This window comes from Megascapheus bottae, chromosome 4, assembly GCF_031878675.1.
Source record: "Megascapheus bottae isolate mThoBot1 chromosome 4, mThoBot2.hap1, whole genome shotgun sequence".
In the NCBI taxonomy this organism is placed as follows: domain Eukaryota; kingdom Metazoa; phylum Chordata; class Mammalia; order Rodentia; family Geomyidae; genus Megascapheus; species Megascapheus bottae.
Genome location: NC_143512.1, coordinates 77,181,685 through 77,204,987, shown reverse-complemented (window position 1 = coordinate 77,204,987; position 23,303 = coordinate 77,181,685). Strand labels below are relative to the sequence as shown.

Genomic DNA, 23,303 nt, shown 5'->3' with positions numbered 1-23,303 from the left:
TTAGACAGATGCCTGGGGGCTCATCTTACACACGGGCTCAGCCTAGAAAAGAGCATCAGGACAAGAGAGGCGGCCACGCACCTCCGCGCAGAGCGCACGGCCCGAGCCCGGAGCCCCGAGCCGGGGGGCGCTCCTCCTCCACGCCCCCCGTTCCCAAAGAAAAAGGCGCGCTGCCCCTTTAAAGGGCCGCGCATCTCCGGGCCGGCCTTCCTCCCGGGGGCTCCAGCTGTGATTGACGCTGGGCGGCGAGAGGAGGCGCCTGGCGCTAACAAAAGTCCGGCTCGCGGGCGCTGCGCCCGGCCGCCGGCCTCGGCTCACTCGGGGCGTCCGCAACAAGTGGCCGCCGCGCCCTCCCCGGGGAGCCGCGGACGCGCGGGGCGCCTGGAGGCGGCAGTGGGGCCGCGCGCGCAGGGCACCGGCGTGGGGGGCCGGGCGCGCGCCGAGGGGGTTCGGGCTGGGCGCATGGGGACCCCGTGGCGGCGGCGGCGGCGGTGTGGGGAGCCTCTGGGCGGCCCCGGGGCGCGGGCTTTCGTCGGCGCGGCTCCCACGGGTCCCGAGCGCGGATTCTAGGCGGCGGCGGCCGCAGCTTCCCCGGCCCCGCCCGCCGCGATCCGGGGTGCCGGCGGGGGACCCAGCGCCCCTTTCCTACGGAGAGCAGGGACCGCCCCCACCTGAGGTCGGCCCGGAGTGGAGCGGCGGCGCAGCCGATGGTCCCGTCGGGCGAGCGGTCCTCCGGCCCAGCGCGCAGGAGGCGCGTCCCAGCCATGCAGAGTCCCGGGAGGCGGCGGGCATGACGGCGTCAGGATGGGCGCGAACAATGGCAAACAGTACGGCAGCGAGGGTGAGTGGGCCCGGCGCCCCCAGTCCCCCGGGACCCCCCTTCCTCTCCTGGTTCCCACACGTGCCTCTCTGGGCACTCGGTCTGGCCCTTCCTCCTTGGCACTGAGTTATCCGCCCGTGGGTCTGGGGGATGCTTGCGTTTTTACGTCTCCCGTGCTTGTGCTCTTTGAACCATGTCCCAGGTTGTCTTGGAGTGAGTATCAGTTGCATTCCTCTAGTGGTTGTGTACTAGTGTCTCAACTGCCCCTCTCCTGGGCATCTGGGGTGCCGGCTGGTGGTTTGCTTAGATGGCGGAAAACGTCTTTAAAAATAAAACCAAGAAACATTCCCAGGCCCTTTGTGCTTTCGTCTCCAGGACTTTTCCTGTAGCAGGAAAGAGAAAAAAAAAAAAAGGAAAGAAAGAAAAGAACTTCTGGAAGACGTAGGGAACCTTGCATTCTTTTGCGCACTGCCCGGGTCTGACAGTTTCATGAAACTAAGCACCTCTGGGTCCCGCGAGGCCCGGGTGGTCGAGCTTTGTCTGGGCTCTCTCTCGGGGCTCCACACAGGCAAAGGACCATCTGTTATTTGGGGCTGGAAATCGCACAGAAATATTGCCTGTCAAGGGAGAACTTGGAAGTTAGGGAAACTTTAAACCCCGCCCACTCGTGGAAGGATGATGGATGTGTGGGTTGGCCTCGCCCCGGTTCCTCCTCCCCCTCTTTGCATAATAACGTAGTGTTTTACCTCGCCTGATTAACAGCACATCCCCAATACGCTGAAGGGAAAGGAATTTTCTGCCCGAAAGTAAAGGTTCCTATCTAGTGAACTTGGCTGGAGCCGACTGGAAGAGAAAGGGTTGGTTTTATAGCCTGTCCCCCAGAGGACAGGCGGTTACAAAGGAGGAGCCAGGGCCAGCAGACTGGTAGGAATGCAGAAGAGCTATTCAGCATGTGGTGTGAAGGAAACTCTTATCGTCCTGTTCAAAACTTGGAGCTGTGGCCACAGAATGTGAATGTTTCTCCCCTGGCTGGTGTCTGTGTTGGTTCATTTTTCTGAAGCTTTGTGGAATTATAGCAGAAGCCACTCCTTCAAAAGAAAACAAAACAAATTGAAGAAACCATAGTTATATACAAGACTGGGAGTGTGTCTCAGATGGTAAGAGGTAGTGGGGCTCTGAGTTCAAATCCCCCCACTACCATTGAAGCTGTTTAACAGCATCATGTGCTACAGAAAGACATGTATCCACCTGAGCCTTTGTTTAAGTTATACTTTTCCAGATCATGTTTTCATTTTCACATATACGGAATATAAATATATATTCATATCCTAGGCAGTTAGTTATATGAGCATTATTATTACTTTTTTTAACCAAAGGTTAAATGGTTGTCTCTTTATATTTTCAAATGTAAACGCATGCTAGGAACTTATCAGAAACTCTTAGCTATCAGTTTGTGGAAGGTCTTTGAGTGACTTTTAAAAATGTGTGGCAAAATGAAAGACAAAGGCGACTAACCCTAGGTCTTTACAAAGCTCACAGTGAGGGTGTGTGTGTGTGTGTGTGTGTGTGTGTGTGTCAGTTCTAGGTACATGTACACAGTCAGAGATACTAGAGTCATAGCTCTAGCATCTCCTGAAACAAAATCCTTGCACAGTTCTAATCCTCTAACTTCTTCCATCCCAGCATTCTGATTGTACAGTGTGTGGTATATGACGACTTCCTGTCTGAACAGCAGAATTTTCAGCCCTTGGGAGAGAAAAGGAGAGACAGGGAACTAATGCTCTCCAGCTGTTATCCGTAAATGCTACCTCTGATTTTTCACTCCAGCCCAAGTTAAGCTTTACTCGGATCAGTTTTAGATACACTACTCACTTTTTATAGGAGAAACTTCTCACACTCAGCTGATTGAAAGGGACCAATAGAAAACTCTGGGAGGTTCTGTGAGCTTTGGCTGGAAAGGCGCGTTGTGCTTAGCGTTCCTGTGCTCTTTTCGAATGAGTCAAGATTTCTCTGATGGATGAATTATAAACTAGAGGAAAAAAAGTCACATGGCCCTTTCTCCCTTTCTCCTCTGTTTCTTTTTCCCCTCCTATACTGGGTGTAGTAAATACAGTGCTATTGCATGAGAAAACTCTATGTAGTGAAGCCTGTGGGGATTTGGTGTGTCAGTAATCATCTTTCTTATTTAAAACATCAAGATTCTGAGGCAGTGAAAGGAGCCCCTAAACATAGACTCAAGCATCACAGGAATCCGAGAATTAAGATACGTCACAAGATTTAGTTCAAATTAGGCATGGTATATTTCCAATGTAAAATAGAAATCCTTAGTGCCTGCTTATCTATAGACTACAGTGAAACTACTATAGACTCAACTAACCTTTAGCTATAGATGCATGGACAGCATTTAAGTAATTCATGACTGTGCACAGTACAATGTAAAATGTCCCACTGATATTGCAATTCTAATTTTTATTTTTAAAATTTTTATTTTTTGTAGTTCATGGGGCTTGAACTTGGGGCTTGGGCACTGTCCCTGAGTGCTTTTGCTTAAGGCTAGTGCTCTACCACTTTGAGCCACAGCACTTCTTCCAATCTTCTGGTGGTTAACTGGAGTCTCTCACACTTTCCTGACCAGGCTGGCTTAGAACTGCCATCCTCAGATCTCAGCCTCCTGAGCTACTGGCACCTGGCAGCTCTTTCAATTATTGTTGGATTATTTGAAAATGTCACTATTGCATATTTATCCTGGGATGTGGAAGTTATTCTGGAAGCTTCCCTTAGGAGGTAGGATAGCAGTATCCAACTCAGTGTGATGCAAAGGCTATTGGACTCAAGTACTGCCTGGGAGTTTGTCATAACTAGAATCTTGGCTTCCTTCTGGAGCTGCCCAATCATTTCTCATGTGCACATTTATGTTTGGGGATGTGTTTGTGTAAGAACATCAATTTGGGAATCTGCAATTGCATTTCTGCTTCAACTCCTGAACAGAGAAATTCCTTAATGGCATGATTTGTCATGATCTCTTCCTTGAGTGTCTGGCCCTTTGTTTCATTTTGCTCTCAGAGTGCTTTAATGGATCACTTAGAGAAGATTAGCCTTGTGGAACCTTGTTAGAATTAATAGGCAAGTGAAGCCCATTACTGCCAAGGAATCAGTAAATACTCCACCTCCTTTGTCACCTCTCTTTCTCTCTCCTTTCTATCTTTCTCCCATTCCCACTACTGCTCCCGACTTAGTTGGTCCCTAAATCCCTGCTTTTCTCCCTAGAGCGAAGGTATACATAACTTGATGAGTGTTTCTTAAGTGTTTCTCCCTCTAAATCCTTAGTGATAGGATTTTCAGCGCTAGGTTCTATTGCCTTTAGTCAGACTTGGAATTTTTTCTAGGAGAGCACTTGCCATAACATTCCTAGCTCTAGCTTTCTAGAAACAAGCCAATGTCTAAATGATTGGTATGTTCTGGTAAATTCTTTTATACAGGCCCATTTGTTCTGAGATTTCTTTCAGAAAGTGCAAGTTACAGCCAGTGAGTAGAAATCTAGGGACTGAGTTGGGAGATTCAAATCCATTAGATCCATTAGCTTTGACTCTAGGTAAGCCAAATAAACAAATCTCGGTTCCAGTAGGAAGAGAGGAGAGGCTTTCCCTTCCTTTTAAGGTTTCTGTGCTTCACTATCACATACTCAGTGGTTTCAGTATTCTGTTTATTCTACTTCTGCAGGTCAGAGACAGTAGCACACACACACACACACACACACACACACACACACACACACACACGTGTGCGCGCGCATACAGACTGTTAGCAGCTCCTTTACAAAGCCCTGGATATTGTTGATTGGAGCTGAGGAAGCAAAAGTACTGGGCTTTGATGCTGGTAGCCCTCTGCTCTGCTGGGGGTCCTTTCCCCATCCCAGATGAGGAGAAAGTGTAAATAATCTCAAACCCATAGCCACCCTGGGAAATGAATCTTGACATAGCTAGGAACTGTGGCAGCTAATGCTAATCGAAAGTTTACTGTGTCCTTAACCTATGAGCACTGGACATGAGCTGTCATACTTCATTCCCCTGATGACTTGATGGGGCAGAGACAGTTTTCTCCCCCTTTTCACCAAGAAAGAAATCCAAGGCCAGAGAGAATCATTTGATTTTCTGGAGTCTTACAGCGCATGTAGGCCTATGAGATGGGCCAATTCTAAGTATGGAGTCATTGGCCCATTTATTAACACACCTATGTTACTTCCTATTATGTGCCAGGGTTTCTTATATTCTTCTGATAAGTTGGTAAACAGGTAAAAATTCTGACCTTGTCAGATGTACATTTGTGTGTGTGTGTGTGTGTGTGTGTGTGTGTGTGTGTGTGCACGCATGTTGGCCCATACACTGTTGAGAAGAAAAAGAACAACTGACACACACTGTAATTCAGCAAGCCATGTGTTTGTTATATTACAAGGGACCTAGGTCTCTAAATGAAGAAAATGGAACATTAAGATGACCAAGCAGTGTGGGAGGAGAAGGTATTTACCATCTTAATTAGTCACTGTGTGCCTTGTTGAGAAGGTAAATTAAGACTTCAAGCAAATGAAGTGCTGAACTTTGAGGATCCAGGGAGCTACTTTGAGGATCTGTAGCTTGTGGTAATTTGAAAGCACTGTTTCTCTACCATTGTAAATACTCTATGCTTTCAGTTGGAACTGCTCTCATGAAGGACCATATATTCCATGTCTTATAAATTATATGAAAATTATTTCTCATCATTCTGGAGGCTGGGAGGCAGAGAGCTTGCCTGTGTGGTCAGGTTCCGGTGAGAGCCTGTGTTGTGGTGAGAGCCAGTTTCTCTTTGTAGCTTCTTATGGTCATGGTGGAGAAAAGAGCTGGTGAACTCTGCGTCTTCTAAAAGTGTAGGGCCCAAATCGTGAAGGCTTTACCCTCACCACACAATGACTGCACTTCAAGCATGAGCACAGTGCAATGCACAGAGGATTAGGAACATACAGATATTCGGTGATGTGCAAAATCTTCATTGTACACAGTTGTCTTCTACACACACTTCTTTGGATAGTTCAGTCTGGCCCTGAAGATAATATTTGACTCGTGTCTTCACTAAAATGTTCATTCACTTATAATTGTATCAGGCGATGCAATTTGGGACTGTATTTAGGGTACAAGGAGGAGGAGAAGGATCCCAGAATTCTCTCAAAAGATAATGTTCTATTTGTTACCTGGACTATGGTTGCTACATGACTTCCTGGAGATGTACATACTGGGTTAAAGATATTTAGGCCAGCACTCACTAGGCTAAACTCCTGGCCTCAAAACACTTAGTTTCTTTTTTTCCCCCCCAATTCTAGGGCCTGAGCTCAGGGCCTGGGCACTGTCCTTGGACACTTTTTGCACAAGCTAGTACTCTACCACTTGAGCCACAACGCCACTTCTGGCTTTTTCTATGCACATGGTTCTGGGAAATTGAACCCAGGGCTTCATGCATGCTGGGCAAGCACTCTACCACCAAACTCCCAGCCCTGAAGATGCTTTTTATGGCTGCTGTTGTTCTGAAGAACAAGTTGGTCTTCATTTTTTGCCTCTAGCAAATAATCCCACCTGATACATACACAAATAGAAACATAGTGTTTCATGGATTCATTCCAAGGAAAGTAGCAGTGTAGCACATACTGTTGTTTTCGGTCTGACCATGAAAGGCTAAGGGCAGAGATCTGAGGAATCTTTTTGAATCATTTAAAAAACAAAAGAGGGGAGGGCGGTTTGGCCTAGTGGTAGCACGCTTGCCTAGCATGCACGAAGGCCCAGGTTGGATTCCTTGGTACCACATACATAGAAAAAAGCCGGGAATGGTGCTGAGGCTCAATTGGTAGAGCTCTAGCCTTGAGAAAGTCCAAGGTCAGTGCTCAGGCCCTGAGCTCAAGCCCAGGACTGGCAAAATAAATAAATAAATAAATAAATAAATAAATAAATAAATAAATAACTAAATGAATGAATGAATGAGTAAAACCAAAAGAGATAAAAGTGAGGTAACTTTTCTTTCCACTTGAGATTCAGCTTATTCCAGCTCTGTGTTAAGTTCCTTTTCTGGAAGGAACACACTGAATTCTGGGTTGATTTTGAGTAATTAAGGACCATTACTAGCCTTACTCTATAGCTACAGTTATCTCTGGGAGCTGCTTTAGGACTTGGGCTAGCCATTGCAGTGGTGGAATATACACATAGAAGTAGGGAAAGCAGGATTACCTTACAGCCAAATAATAACCTTCTGTCAAACATAAGTGCATGTGACAGCATGTTTGCTGAGGCATTTGCTTAGAGTCACATAGTTGATTCCATAAAGTCTCAAGCACCACATCCTTTACCTTGCCACAGTGAGGACTCCCCTCAACCCAGGCCCCCTTTTAGGGTTAGTCCAGCTCAGATTGGGACAACTAAAAATTACACAAGTCTTCCTCCTTGGACTAAATCTGACTTCCTGTAACTTATGTACATTGGCTTTGTTCATTATTTTGAAATTTAGTTTTCATTATGTTAGCTCTTCAAACATGTCTGCGGTATGAGGTTTTAAATGTTTTTCGTTTGTTCCTTCATTCATTGGGGGAGTTTAATTCTCTGTTTCATTACAGATGCTGTCACACACCGTAATTCACTGTCTATCATCTGAGCATGCACTTCACAATACCTTCAACCTTCTACTCTGGATCAGCAACCAGCATTCTGGTTAGATCTTTATGCATGAAGCCAACAAATAAAATAATAATGGGCTCCAACCTGATGGCCCAATTCAACCCCATCTGCTGTCCAGAGGCCCCCTTCTAAAACCTTATAGCCAGGTTAAGCTTCCATCCTCTTCCGACATCACAGTGAGAAACAAGTGCTAATGGATGAGCTCATTGGGAGAACACATTGACCCTTCTCAGTCAGTGATGTCAGGTCTCAAGTTTTGATTGTGGGAGACTATCTTCCTGGTGTATTGAATGAGAACCCAAGTGATTAGTTGGGCAGTGAACTTGGAACCTAGCTATTCTCTGAACCATGATAGCTCAGGATAGTGCCTGCAATTTCTGAAATGCCTACAAGTTGTGTGTGTTTCCTGCAAACAACAACAACAACAAAAAAACAGGTTTCCTAGAAGAGGAGTTGAGGATCTCTGGAGATAGGAAATATTTGTTTTTAGACTCTCTCTACTTATACCCTCCTTCTTCCCCTACAGTCTTCATATTCCATTTCTTACATTTCAGATCAATTTCTGGACAGAGATTTCTGTAGGTACCATACAGTGATTATTGACAGTGATTTCTTTTTTAAAAAAATATTTTTTATTGTAATTAATAAAAGGGTTGCATGATATTTGCCAGATAGAAGGTGCATTAATTCCCATACATTGATACCCTTTCACATGTCTTGGTCCCCATTACCCTCCCCCCCCATCTTGGTTTTCCCCCTTCCCTATCCTATTTCAAATAACCAAATACAAATATATCCAATATATCAGATAACAAAGTGAGATACTGTAACAATATGATATAACCAAGGGACAGCAAAAGAGATGAAAGATAACATAGTACATTAAGGACAACAATCATTCATTATATGGCTTTTGTTTCAGTATCCTGGAGGTCCTTTCATTTAGTGTCATACTATATGGCTTTATGTATCAAGGTTTTGCTCTATTGCAAATCTCTGCTAGTAGAGCCCAAGGTTTCGACTGATTATCTCGACAGTGATTTCTGTAGGGCTTTAATAAGGTACAGTGAGGTAACAGAAGTCTGAAGCAGCTCACTGCAGTGGAGGTGAATGGCTGCCTTTGCTGGGGCCTTTTTAAAACACACTAGTACCCAAAGAGGTAGAGCTTTAAAACTTTTGACAAAACTAATCCCAAACCATTTCTGAATTTTCCTTTGTAATGAAATTCTAACACACGGTCAACATTTTCCCCCATTGCATGTTGAAGAATCACAGACGGTTTCTGGAGCTGTCTCTATTCGTGTTTGTGTGTGTGTGTGTGTGTGTGTGTGTGTGTGTGTGTGTGTGTGTGTGTGTGTGTTTCAATGTGCTCTTTCTATCAGTTCCTATTCAAATTCTTAAAAACAAGGAACAAAATGAAAAACAGTTGTTCACACTGCATGAACTCATAATTGTAACTTTAGAAGCCTTGAGCAATGTGTAGAAATGTTATTAAAACATTTTTTTTGTTTGCTACCCTGTCTGTGGTAAATTCCTGTGCTGCATTTTCTGGGAAAAAGGAGCAGTGGAAAGACAATCAGGATATCTGGAGAAAAATTTCAGGAATTTCTCTTGTAAATGTGAATTGACCTTCTTGCTTCAAGTAAGTGATTTTTTTGGCAAGGTAGAAGTTAGAGAAGATCAGCTTTAAAAAGTGTTTGGATGTTGTGCCTCAGTCAGGTACTCAGTCAAATGGTGGTAGCAGCTTGGCTAAGTCAAAGATCAAGGTCAAGTCTCTTGTGTTCCAATTATCATGGAATGCTTGGTTTCTCCAGGAAGAGGATGAAGGCATGAGACTTGGTCAGAGTGAGGAGGAAGAAAGCTCAAAAATACTTGGAGAGGAAAGAAGAGAACAGATAGAGAGTAGATGAAAGCAGTTCACTACCTCTGTATGTAAAGAATCAAATCAATGTTACTTAATTCTCTCAAAGTAGCTCACAAAGCAAAAATAATTATTCATGGGCCTTGGAGAGTATGGCTATTGCCAAGTTGATTATATGCTTAATCACATAATAATAGTAGCTAGTAGTTATTGAACAATGACTAGACAGCATTTCTTTAAGCACCTTTTACATTTATCCTTAGTTCTCAGAACAACCACTAAGATAAGCACTCATTACGCCATGATGCAGAAGGCTGGAGGCCTCCTGGGTACACAACAGGTGGGGGGGGGGGGTAAATGGAGCCACAGCTGGAATTCCTGTGGCTTGCTGGAGTCTTGGTGCCTCTTCTCTGTTCCTTTGACCCCTGCCTGTTGCCTTGTCATCTGTGTTGCAGCCAGAATGTTGATCAATCTTGGTTTTGTTTAAAAGAACTGTAGTGACTGAGAACCAGTTGGGGATAAAAAGGACTGAATGACAGTATGGAGAAGGTGTCCAAAACTGAAAAACACCTTCTGAAGGAAGTTTTCAGCTCACTTTGTGTGGCTGTCCAAAATGCCAATCAGCTGCTCTTTAAGCAACAATCTGCTGACAAATTGGCAGGCTATCTAGTGTCCAATAACTTTGGTATCTAAGACAATTAGCATATTCCTCAGAATCTGTGGCGTGCAAAGCAGAGCTGGGAAGTGATTCTGTGGTTCCACAGTGTATGATTAACTTTTTAATTGACCTTCCTGTCTGGATAGCCCTTCACCTGGGGTAGTCGTTCGACGTGCTTAAAATCAAAAGCTAGGAGAAGATGAACAATGAGTATGTATTTCCTCCACAGTTTGGAATGTGTCTTATATTCCCTCTGGTTTTAAAGCTACGCATTGTAAACAGTTGTTGATTGAAATTATTCTGACATATACTTGAGGATTTGTCCTTTTCTTGCCAGTTCCTGGCAGGGAGATTCTACATGATTATGTCTGAGAGATTGCTTGTAAACTATGAAACATTTTAGATCACAAGGACTTCATCCACAACCATTTTCTCCCTCGTCTAGGTAAAGAAGCTGCTCCTTGGTAGATAAAGTGATTTGGCAAGTGATGGTTAGGTGGAGGCACTCTGAATCTAGGTTTTGCAAACTTTTCTTATAGGTTCCACAATACAAATGGATATAATTGTGCTAGAGGATAATCACTAAATTATTTGCAAGTCCGGATAGAGGATCTCTACCAGCTTCTGCTGCTCTGGAGGAGGGGGAGAAGCCTAGTGTCCCACTGGTCATTTGGGGACAAGGACACCAGTGGCCAGGGAGAAGCTTCAAACTCACACAGGTGCTGAAATGAAGGTCAGTCGAGGTGATATGAATCCATAATTCTGGATGCTTAGGAGGTAGAGATCAGGAGGATTACCTGGGGAAAAAAATCAAGAGACTCCCTTGGGAAAGAAGGAAGGCAGAAACGGCCTTAGGGTATAACTCCAGTGTTGAAGTGCTGATGACTTTATCCTCATCAGTTTACAGTATTATTTATTTAGCTATTTTTTTTAGTGGTTAGCATTGAGTGAAATGCTGCTGTGTATTTTTAGTTGAAAAATTGCTGTTTTGCAGTGTGTGTTTCGGTTGACTTGGGAATTTGGCTTCTACGATGATTTAATTTCAGGGAATAGCTTAAAGTGTTAACTTTTAGATCCATCAATTATTTCTTTGGCTCTATATTTTCTTTCTGGATGAAAGAGTCAGAGGCCTATGAATTCTTTTACATTTATATAAATCTAATTTATCTTGAGGCTTTGCATCTATATTTCTCCTTGCTTTACAAAGTATAGTGTGTACTGTGATTGATATGGTTTCTAGTCAATATTCAGCCTCAGCTGTTCTCATTGTTCAAACTGGAAATGAAATAATTACTATGAGAAAAAAAGGGAGAACAGTGCTCATTTGTGTCCATATAGATGAGGCAATTCTTTCCTGTAAATTGAGTGAGCTCCATTATTCCACCCATTTTCTTATTTGGCAATTCATAGAAACATAGAGTCATCTCCTGTAAAGAATTCCAGAAATACAACTCATACAAATATTAATTGGTATTTTGCCTTTAATAATATAGCATCTCCTAGAGGATAAAGATGTAAGAGTCCTGTATAGAGTTGAAAGAGGGATGTTATCTCAACATATGAGCCATTGTGGAGGGAGGTTAGAATAAAAACACCTGAGCCTTGTGAACTTGTGCCATGCAGCGTAGACATGGAAGAGAACTCACACTGCCATGATACCTATACAGCTCTGTTTTTCAGCTTACTTGTCCACTGAACATTGTTCAGACAAATGGATATGATGATGGGGAAAGGATTGCAGGATGTCTGATGTTTAACCCATAGAATGTTTGCTTTGAAGTAGCAGTGAATAAAGTCAAACTTCTAGGAGATGCTTACCTGCTCATTTTTGTCTGTTTGTCGAATTTCAAGATCAATAGCAATTTCACTGATCAGAAAACAGTTCATAGCCATCTTTGGATAATGGATATTATAACATTCTGCACAACATTCTGAAAAGTAAATTTCAAGGAATAGCATTTTGATCTTAAAAGGTCTACTTTTCATGTTCGTTTTATTTGCATTTGCATTGTTTGTTCGGTTCAGTTTTAATATTCCACCCCCTCCCCAAGACCTTGCCTGTTGATTCCGTTGAAAGCTTGCTGGAGAGACAGTGTTTCCTTGGGGAGTCTTTCTCCACTCCCAAAGTCATAACAATGTGAGCTGAGCAATAAAAAAGCAATTCCCTCCTGTTGGTGGTGCTTCAAACAGTCATTTCTTTGATGCTGCCTAATATAAATAGGAAAAGAATCATTTTTAAATGCTTTGGTTGAGATTGCTTTACATTCAGTAAGGAAAATTGCCTCACAAGGGGCAGCATAGGTAATAAAGATAGAACTAACTTGAATAATTGTGTTCATTCTAAGGTTGAAATTCCCAGGATGCCGCCTGCAAATCTCATTGAATCACAGGGTTGCTGGCTGTCGAGTGCAGTGTGTAGATGTCAATTTTCTGTTGCTGGATATCCATGCTTCACACTTACTTCAAGTGCTCCTGGGGCCTAAGGTGCCTCTCCCCACATGGGACAGTTGTAAGCTATGGGGTGACAGGAGAACTTCTGATGTGAAACAAGAATGAAATACGGAGTCAACTCATAGAAACGTCAGCGAGAGAAATAACTCAGAGCTCGTTTCGGAGAAAGAGGTTGAGGCCTAGAGAAAACCAAACCGCCCTGCTTTGCCACACCAATGTCAAAATCGATGTTCTCAGTTCACTCTTTCTTTTCCACCACTTTTCTCATGATCACTGTGATTGGCCCCTTTTCATTCCCTATGAGTTAGAAAATGTGACATTCTTACGATGGCTGTCCCAGTCTCTGTCCAGAGCATGTCTTTGAAGACTGTCATGCTTCTACTTCAGATGCCCAGGGTGTTCGTACCTAGATCTCCAAGTCCATATGCAGTGATGGATTAAGGCAGTGTAGAATTTGGGACAACCTTGAGGGGTTATGTTGCCCCATTGGTTTCTTCCTCAGAGAATTACATGATCCCTGTAGCAAAAATACAGACAATTTCTCTCTCTGTCTCATCTGCCTTTGTGATTGATTCTGAAGGTTCATCCCAATAAACCATCTGCACTCTAATGTCAGAGGCATAAACCACCTGCACTGTAATGTCAGGGGCTGTTTACCGGGGAAGCCTGGGTAGACAGGGTGCTGCTCGGGCAGCGGTGGAGGCAGGACGTCTGTGCTGGGTAACCCATGTTATTCCTAGAAATTCCTAGAAAGGAACCTTCAGGTGACAGGAGACATGCACAGCTTGTCTGTTTTGAATTTGTGTCAAATCCTTGTGTGTGGTAGATCAGGAAATCAAGCTCATACACTAAAATGACTTGACCAATATGCCCAAATAAGCTTATCTTGAGTCACCTTTGAGAAAGCCATGACAATTTTGATTCAGGTTTGTTTTGGCGCGATAGCTCAGAGTCGACTGAGCTATAGACACCCATCTGTCTTATCCATTTGTTCAACTTTGGAACTGAAATCAGACATCTCCATCACTCCCCCAGGGCCCTGTTTTGCTGATGGTTCACTGTTCTTTGAGAGGGGATCTTTGAAGTCTACCAAGGCTGAGAGTACCACTGAGAAGAAGTAGTCAGCGGACAGCTGTTGGACATAGCTGTTAATGGCATGAAATCAACATTTCATCTTATTGGCTATTAAGAGAATTGGGGAATTATTCAATGCCTCTTTATTACATGAGGGACAGGGGCAGATTCATTAGACAGATACAACATGCAGGAGTTGAGTCATAAGCAAGATAAAAGATGACTGAAAATTAATATATAGTCTCAGGATCATCCTAAGTAGTTTATTAGTCATTTTATTATGCTCAAATAATGTTCCACTGAGATTATCAAATTATTATAAACTCAGAGCCAGTCTGATCCTGAGCAATTTGGAATTAATTAAAAAACAAATGATTATTATAACATAGTACAAAGATCTGGATTTTATGTAGTTTCACCAATACAATCCATTTCTTTCTTCAGAAATTCATCTTCAACTCTAATGTCTGTAAATCAAGTTATAATTTACTGGTACGTAGGTATGTGGTACTGTATTGAGATTCTTTCCCATTTTTCTCTCAGGCTACCTTTCTTTCATACACATGATGCCTGGACCAAACTGGGAAATGCAGCGTTTTCTAAACATACCTTTTGTTTGCTTGTACTGTATTTCCTGGCTTATTCTTTATGTGGAGATTACTGATCATGCCCTGTCAAGGCCAGGCACAGATCAGTATATGTTTTCAAAATGAAGTTTTCTTTGATCTTAGCTGTATGTTTGTTTTTAATACATAACCCCTTATTTTATGGGAATATACTGGGTACTCCCCATTACGTTTGCTTCATCTGCCATGACCATGACATTTTATTTGTATGGAACAGGAGCATAACAGAATCCTCATTCTTGGTTGTGATGAACTTTAGCTATGCATGGTCACAGGAATTTTTATTTCAGGCCACCTTGAGCTGAGCCTGCAGAGATAAGGAAGAGCTTGCTGAGAAGCATGACTGAGAAGGAGGTGGGGGAAAACATGAGAACCGATGTTGAGGCAGAAGCCAGTCCTAGGTGCTAGGCTGTGTGGGAGGATAGGATGCTGAGAGTTGAGCTTCACACCTGGAAAGCTGGACAGGTAGACAGGGTCACGTGACCATGGGTGAGCCAGCATTGGCTTGGAGTTGCTGAAACCTAGCCTCATAGTTCGCTATTTGATCTCACTTTACACTGAAAATCCATGTTCTTGACCCTAGAATTACCCGAAACAACGATTCCATTTTCCTGCTTATCTGTTGCTCTTTTCATATATCCTTACTTTGTTCTCTATTTCAGAGGGAGAAGGGAGCGTAAGTCATTGATACCTCTGGAGGCCTTCACAGAGAGGTTCGCTGGGTGGCAAGGGGGAGCAGCAGCTGGGGGGCGTGGCAAGAGTCAGTGGGAGGGTGTGGAAGAGGGGGTGAGCCTCAAAGATGAAAAGGGGGGAGAAGCCTCAGGATTTGGATGGGAAGCAGGTGGAAGACCTCAGGCGTGGACTTGGGAGAGTGGCTACTGTCTCTGACATCTTCATTTCTGGAAGACCTCAGGCGTGGACTTGGGAGAGTGGCTACTGTCTCTGACATCTTCATTTCTGGTAGACCAACATTCCTTTAACTTGCTTGTGGGACCTGTAGAGTAGATCTGGCCTCTCCTCAATCACTTAACACCACCCAGAATTGGAAAGGGTATTTGATAGACTGACTCATGAAGGCATTTTTTCATCCAGGACATTCATTCCTCGATCAATTCAGTGAGCCAGTGGGTATTTATGAATCATCTTCTCTGTGTCAGCATTTGTTTGGTCCACCCATGAGGTACAATGAAGAATCAAATGCTTATCCATCCTCTAGGAACTCAGTAGGCTGAGAAAGCCAGAGAAGGGTACAATGGAGAAGGTGGGGGCTGCTGCTTAAACAGCTTTGGAGCCAATGAGAGTGAGTTAAAATCGGGGCCCTGCTGCTCACAGGACAGGAGACCTCAGAAGCCTCACTTGTAAAGGAGACAGGTCATAGTCTACCTCAACTGCTTCCATCCCACCACTTTTAGTCTCCTGATTTGGCACAGTAAACGTGTGGATTGGCCATGAATCCATTCTGCCAGACAAGTAAAGGGTGAAAAAAAGTTGTTGGAATTCAATTTTGAAACAGGAAATTCCTGTCTCTAGCTAAGAGAAGTTGTCACAGGAGAGCCTGAGTTCCGCTCTATTTCTCCCTCTTTTGGAGACTTCCCTTCAGATCAGGGCTCTGCAGAGGAAAGGAAGAATGTGGTTTGTTTTAGGGAGATTTCTCTTCATGGAAACTACTGGTGTGAAAGCTATCAGAGAGATTCTGAGACATCTTTTTCTTGTGGTAAATCTAGATACTCCTGGGAGATGGAGTGTGATATGAAGATAGAGCTGGTGTGAATGAGAGCTAACAGCCTAATTTATGGTTTCCTATGCCAGTTCCTCTATTAGCAGGATGTTTAATGATTCTAAAAATGGAAAGAATTCCATCCTTTTGAGAATCCTCGGCTCAGAGGGAAATAGTATCATATATTGACTCTGTGTGGGGTCGTTGTGTGTGCCTGCTGTTTGTTTGTAGGTGTACTTTACTGCTCCCATTTCAATAGCTGCAGGATCAAACTATGTATTTTCTGCCTGATCCCAACACATTTATATGGCATTATTTTAATGTGGTCCCCAATATCTGACCTTGTGAAATGAAGGATACCTGAGTTAGAGGGTGGTACAGCGTAGTGAGAAGACTTGAGTTAGCTAATGTGGCATGTGCACATGGTCATGAAATCTGAGCTGCACTAATGCTGTTTTTCTTTTGATGTTTAGAAGCCGGGCAGGGATGTTTCTTGCACAATTACAACTATTGCCATAGTGATTTAAGATTAGAGCAGTAAGATGATGGTGCTAATTGAATGAGACTCTATTAACTAGGGTGTGATTATAATTAGCATGCTAATAGGATAGGGTCCTAATCAGATGCTGTGAGCACTCAGAGAGGAAGAGAGGCTAGATTTAATGGGATGCTATTATTGGAAACCATTCCTATCGTTGGTATGACAAAGTTGTATCAAGGAGGTAAAATTTTGAATTCCCACCCTTGCTTTGTTATTCTACCCTGGGCATTGGGTGGTGTTTCTAACTATCTCATTTGAAATGTTGACTTTGGGAAATAAAGCTTTCCTCTGTGAGAACACTGAACTTGCTCCTCTTTTTGCTCATTTAAAATGTGGTGAACCTTCACTTTTGTAGCTCTGAGACTTACAGCCCAGTAAGTACGTTGCTCCTGGCTCATTGGGAACAGGAGAATGAAGAACACCCCTAAATCACAGCAAAAATGTCCCTTTTCTCTTTGCACACACTGAAAGCCCTAGAGAAATGATGGAGCTGTGAGTATTGTCCTATATTTATTACTGCTCAGTGTTTGTTATTGGGTTCATTAAATACATAAGCAATGATTATTTCCTTTTTCTATTGTATTTTATTGTTAGAGTGATATGTAGAGGGGTTACAGTTGCATTCATCAGATAGGGACACATTTCTTTGTACTGAGCTATTCGGATTCACCTGAAGCTTTTAATGGAAATTAGAGATTTCTGTTCTCATTGACATTGAAGGTGATCTAGGATGTCTCTCTGTCAATCCTCATGAGAATGCTTACCTGAGGACTCGGGTGAGTACATTTAGGACTCTGGGAATGACTTCTGCTTTGCTGGCTTCTTCAGTACGGATTCATTATCTGTCTGTAGTAGTTTGTCATTCCTGCGAGCCACTTGCTGTCATGTCTAGTCCCCACTCTGTCTGTTCTCATTCTCCTCTTGTCCCAGCACCACCAACCCTTCATATTCTATCTCTCTCTGACGTGAGCATTGGACAGTCACTTTGGGGCAGTCTGTCCCATTTCCTTTAGTCAGTCCCCTCTTTGTTTGTAGAGCCTATGACACATGTTGGGTTGATGTTTCAAATGGGATTTGTTTCCCTCACGACGTAAGCCTTTTCCTGGGATTTTTGTAAGGTTTAGAAGTGTAAGTGCAAACTTGATCTTGTTAAAGCATAGTGGTACCGAATGATCACTCAGATCGTCCAAAAAGTATGGTAAATATCCCCAAACAGGGTTGACTGCCTCTGTCTCCCATGTAATGGAATAAAAACAACTCATTGGTTAGAATGTTGCATGCGATGTTGCATTGCCCTATTCCATACTGCTGAGGTTTGTATTACAGGTGATAAATATATTGGTGATAGTGTAAAAGAATTCTAGGCGTCTTTCATATTGGCATCTATCTATCTGTCTGTTTATCATCATGTCCTCCTCCTCCTTCTTTTCTTCCTTCCTTCCTTCCTTCCTTCCTTCCTCCTCCTCCTCCTCCTCCTCCTCTTCTTCTTTTTCTTCTTCTTCTTTTTCTTCTTCTTCTTCTTCTTCTTCTTCTTCTTCTTCTTCGTCATCACTGCCATCATCATCATCATCATCATCATCATCATCATCATCATCATCATCATCAATCTGTAGATTTAAAATGCCAATGCAACTCCTAAATACTGCCTATTTAGTTTCAGCATGAAAGTCTATTCCTATTTTGAGAAAAAAATTCTAGAAAAGGCTTAAACTTTGAAATGTGTGTCTGTCTAAGATAATAATGGGTCTCCCTAATTGCTACATTAAAAACTCCATTTGATGGCCAACAGGTATGTGGGTAGTGCTCTTTTTCTTTGCTCCAGTGAAATTGATGCTGTGATTCCTTGTACCCTGTTGGCACATTGTCATCCCCAAATTGTCATTTATGCATCTGTGATTCAATTCATAGGAATACCAAAATTGACCCAGATGTAGACATCAATCTCATCAAACCCTGTTCCCCAAATGGAGACTTGTTGCTCCACTCAACCACAGGAGAGATGGAGAAGTGGAACCTTTGCTTGGTGGCCCAGGTACAGGGTTAAACTGTCCCCAGAGATCAGGAGAAGGGATGAGGAGGAGGAAGAAGTGTGACTACACTGAATTAGGATGCTTAAAGTGACATTTTATTTATTTACCACAGTTCATTTGGATATTAGTGGACATGTTACAGGGACTGTATCTTGGCTTTTGTTGTCATCTAGGTATATGGCATAAAATTCTTCTGAAGGCTCATTAGGAGGTTTTCCATTTCTGATTTGTTCTTCCACCCTCTAACTGGGCCCCGTGAATGGAGGTGCTCCTGTAATTGATTTCAGCATGAGATTTGGGGACTGAAGACATTGGCATTCTTACCATGTTTAGCCAATGCTTGACGAAGTCACTTCAAGGAGTGGATTTTATGGCCTATTTGTGAGAGAAAATAAAACTTTCTTCTTGGGAGGTTGGAGAGTTCATTTCTGTAATGAACAGATACGTCTCTTCCAGAGAAACTTAAGACATTCCTTTCATATTGGTGGAATTATATTTTATGTCCTTTTCTCCTCCTCTTCTGAGTCAAGCTGGTAACTGTGTGTGTGTGTGTGTGTGTGTGTGTGTGTGTGTGTGTGTGTGTGTGTGTATGACTTTCCGATTATAGAATTAAATCTGTTGAGATATGCTTTATGGGGTTGGTGCTATAGTTATAATGAAAAGCAATAAATAATGTTAGCGAGTTCCCACGTTTTCTCATTGTCACTAACACACTGCATTTTATCTCTTTCCAGAATGTGTGTTAGGCTCTCTTTCACATATTTATCAGAGGTGTCTAAAGTATAATGCACATACAACACCTATATTGATCTTCCCTCCTTCCCTTTCCTGTATCAGTTGAACTTAGGATCTTGAGTTTGCTCAGCAGCATTCCACCACTTATTCTAGCTCTCAAAGTTCACCTTTCTGCAGCAAGTACATTTTGTGGCCTACATCATTCCATGTTGCCAGGCCAGAGATCAATGGAGACATGTGGAAAGAGAGATACTTGGATGGGATGGCTTGTGAACTCATGGTGGCAAACTGGGAAATGGCCAGCCAGCTTCCAGAGCGGTGATGCTTATCACCTGTCCCACTAGCTTTCAAATTCTCAGGGTGTCCACAGAAATGTCTCTCTATAACATGTGTACATCTTATTGCAGACTTGGGATCTTGGATCTGCTTCTTATGAGCTGTGAGAGTGAGAGCCAGAAAAATTATCTCCCTGTGCCTGTGTTTCATTAGAGGTAGTAACAGTGCTTATAGAGAAATGGTGAGAATTTTTAATGGGCTAAAATTCCTCAAGTGATTTGGGAGTTCTTTGTGTATAAGGTCTACAGAAGTTAAGTTTTCATGATGGTTTCTCAGTTCAACCCATTTTTATGTAGAAAAGTGTGGAATATTTTACCATGCCCTCTGGTAGCAAAGCAAAGAAGGTTCCTGTCCTGTCTTTTTGTTTTTATTCCTAATAATCCCCAGTTACCTGTGCTTTTTCTTTCCCAAGTTTAAGCTACCTGTGGTCAGCTGGGGTCTGCAGTATGGAAAGGATAAGTCCAGATGTGAGTGATCCACAGGTTTTAGGTTGTACTTTGTTCTCAGTAGTAATGAACTCTGTGTTTTGGGGCTATGAGTCACTCATCGATTGTGCATTCTGCCTGCTCCTGAGTCCTTTGTAGCCATCTCCATGATCAGATTGATGGCTGCAAGGCACCTTCTTGTGTTCAAAATGATTGTCCTTTTACTAAATAATTTGCTACTGTGTAGCATTACAATTGTTCCAATTTATTGCTAATTGTCAATTTCTTAGTGCCTTATTAACAATTAAACATAAAAAATTTTATCTTAAGTAGTTGTACATATCAGCCTATAAGTACAATGCATCTTGATTTATATATGATATGCGATATTTTATATCACACACACACACACACACACACACACACACACACACACACACACACACACACACCATTTTGAGCATGAAGCTATCACCAAGAAGTAAGGCAGCATTCTCTGTGCTGGTTGGAAGTGTTGTAACATTATGGAATAAAGTAAGAAGTCAATGAGGTTACCTGTAAGGGTTTGGATGAAGGAAGCCTTTTGCCAGGACCCTTAGGCTTGGAGTTAATGTGTAAATTCAAAGGGATTTGGCTTGGAAGAGAGGATGGCAGCATTTCCTGCTTCTAGGATGCACGAGTGATAGAGGAGGACTGTGGAAGGAAGGCAGACTAAGGATACACTATTTGCCTCATTTACTTTCCCCCGCCCCCACCCCACCAGGATTATGTGGTAAAGCAACTCATTTGCATACACCTTGACTGGGGAGGAGAGCAATCCCTGTTTGTGGGAATAAGAAGAATTTCAGTCATCTTTTGGTTGCCCATAAAGTTTTGATTAGCATCCTGTCCTGAGAGCAATGTTCAAGAAGCCCTTCAATCAGTGTAAAACAATGAGGATCTCATGTCAGAATCTCAAAACAATTAGAGCTCTTATTTGAAACAGACCGGAGGCACTCCAAGAAACAGGGTAAGAGCTTGCTTTCCACAAGAGGGAAATGTGCTTTGAAATAAATGGTCCACAAATAGAAAAGGAGCGTTCCTGCATAAAATCAAACTTCAACGAAATGAGGAGAATATGAGTGTGTCAGCCTCAGGACCGGGGAACCTCATAATCAAATGTAGATGGAGCAAAGGAAAGGGCATAAAAGTTTATATTCCATCTTAGACTGTTCTCAGTGTGATCAGTTGTTTTCCGATGTCTGGAAGGATCTCCCATGCCAAGGACGGATTTTAGCCTTCCTAGAAAGTACTGGAAGCTGTTGTAAACTTCCTGGAGTGCTTTGCATGGATGCTGGGCTCTCAGCGTCATTCCTGGGTTTATTTCAGAGCAAGTCTGCTTTCAAGATTGGGTGGAGCTATGCTGAATCTTGCTAGCTATTCACAATAAGTGCATTGACCTTTACCAGAGTGCTTTGTCCTTTCAGACTGGGTTCACGTAGAACAGAAAAAGGACCCTTCTTTGCTTTTTCTCCTTCTTTGGCTTTTGTTTTAGTTTGCTTTTAAATGGCCTTGAGCATAACGTAATTTTAAAGTGAGATGAAATTCTTAGAAAATAAGCATTCTTCAGCAATGTAAGACACAATAGGATTATTAGATCTCTTTACTATCCTACATTTAATTATTATATTCAAGTACTAGAATGAGTAAATTAATTTGAAACAGCTGAATGAGACAATAGAAGAAGAAAATTTGATGTCGGTTATAGTGGTTCTTTTTTGTGTTATTATCCTTGAGACCAATGGAAAAAATACTTGTTTCTTTAAATTTGCAGAAATTACTTTCTTGATGATGTTATGCCATAATGGCCTTTACATTTCTCATCAGAAATTAGAGCAATGTAGTTTGAAAGACAAGAACCTTATCTGTTGCCTGCAGATGGGATATATGCAGGAAAAAAATCACTTCCTTTATGTTAAGGTGATATTTTTCCTCCAAAATATTCATGAGTAAACATTTACAGGATGTAGGTAAGCAAAACTATAAAATTACAATACAGGTAATCTGTGCCTTATAGTCTTCACTGTCAACATTTGAAGCCATTTATTCCCCAGTATATAGTTCATTCACTTCATGGTAGGCTTTTTAAAGATGTGTTAAAATGGAGCATTACAGAATCAATCTTGGAGCCCTGTGTTACTCAGTACTACCTCTGGTTCACAGATCTATATCTTCCTATAACTTCAACCAAGGTTATGTTTCAGATCTCCTTTGAATGATGTTCATTTGAGTATTCTTTAAATTCTCCTGTACATTCTCCTGTAAATTTTAACAATTTACTTCCTGAAACAGCACCTGACATGCTTATAGTTTTTCAACACTGTAGATCTTAAACATTCATAAGCACAGTTCAAGACTCTGTAAAAACCTGAAAAAGGAAATTAAAGCAGAGCTGAGGATATGGAAAAACGTCCCATGCTCCTGGATTGGAAGAATTAACATCCTGAAAATGGCAATCTTGCCAAGGGCTATCTACAAATTCAACGCAATACCCTTCAATACCCCAATGTCATTCTTTAAGGAAATAGAAGAAGTAATCCAAAATTTCATATGGAATAATAAAAGACCCTCTATAGCAAAAATAATTCTTAGCAGAAAGAACGGCGCAAGAGGAATTTCAATACCAAACTTTAGACTCTCTTACAGAGCTATAGTAACCAAAACAGCTTGGTACCAGGCCTGAAGACCAATGGAATAGAACTGAAGACCCAGAAATCAACCCACAGACCTATGGCCACCTAATCTTTGATAAAGGAGCCAAAAAAAATAGAATGGAAGAAAGACAGCCTCTTCAACAAGTTGTGCTGGCAGAACTGGCTAAGCACCTACAGAAAACTAAAGTTGGATCCTTCTTTGTCACCCTGCACAGGGTTAATTCCAAATGGATCAAAGACACAGAGGTAAAAGCAGATACCCTAAAACTTCACAAGAAGGAATAGGAGATACACTAGGCCTCCTTGGCACAGGTCAAAACTTTCTTAATAAAGACCCAGAAACTCAACAAATTAAAGAAAATTTGGACAGATGGGAATATATTAAACTGCAGAGCTTCTGCATGGCAAAGGACATTGCTAGCAAGTTAAATGGAAAGTCCACAGAGTGGGAGAAGATCTTCACTAACCATAAAACACACAAAGGCCTCCTATCTAAAATATAACAACAGCTCAAAAAATTGAATCACTCCAAATCTTCAAAGAAACAACCATCCCTTAAAAGATGGGCCAAAGACTTAAAGAGAGTCTTCTCTGAAGAAGAAATAAGAATGGCCTATACATACATAAAGAAATGCTCGACATCTCTG

At 42.3% G+C, this 23,303-nt stretch overlaps 1 protein-coding gene across 1 annotated transcript in view; it reads left to right on the top strand.

Moving 5' to 3' along the window:
• Positions 1–518: 518 nt before the first annotated feature.
• Positions 519–23,303, top strand: part of Fbxl7 (F-box and leucine rich repeat protein 7) — a 322,258-nt gene continuing 299,473 nt past the window's right edge. The window contains exon 1 of the mRNA XM_090332112.1: positions 519–841. Coding sequence (XP_090188238.1) covers positions 805–841 — 37 coding nt within the window. The 5' untranslated portion in view covers positions 519–804. The remainder of the gene's footprint in view (positions 842–23,303) is intronic.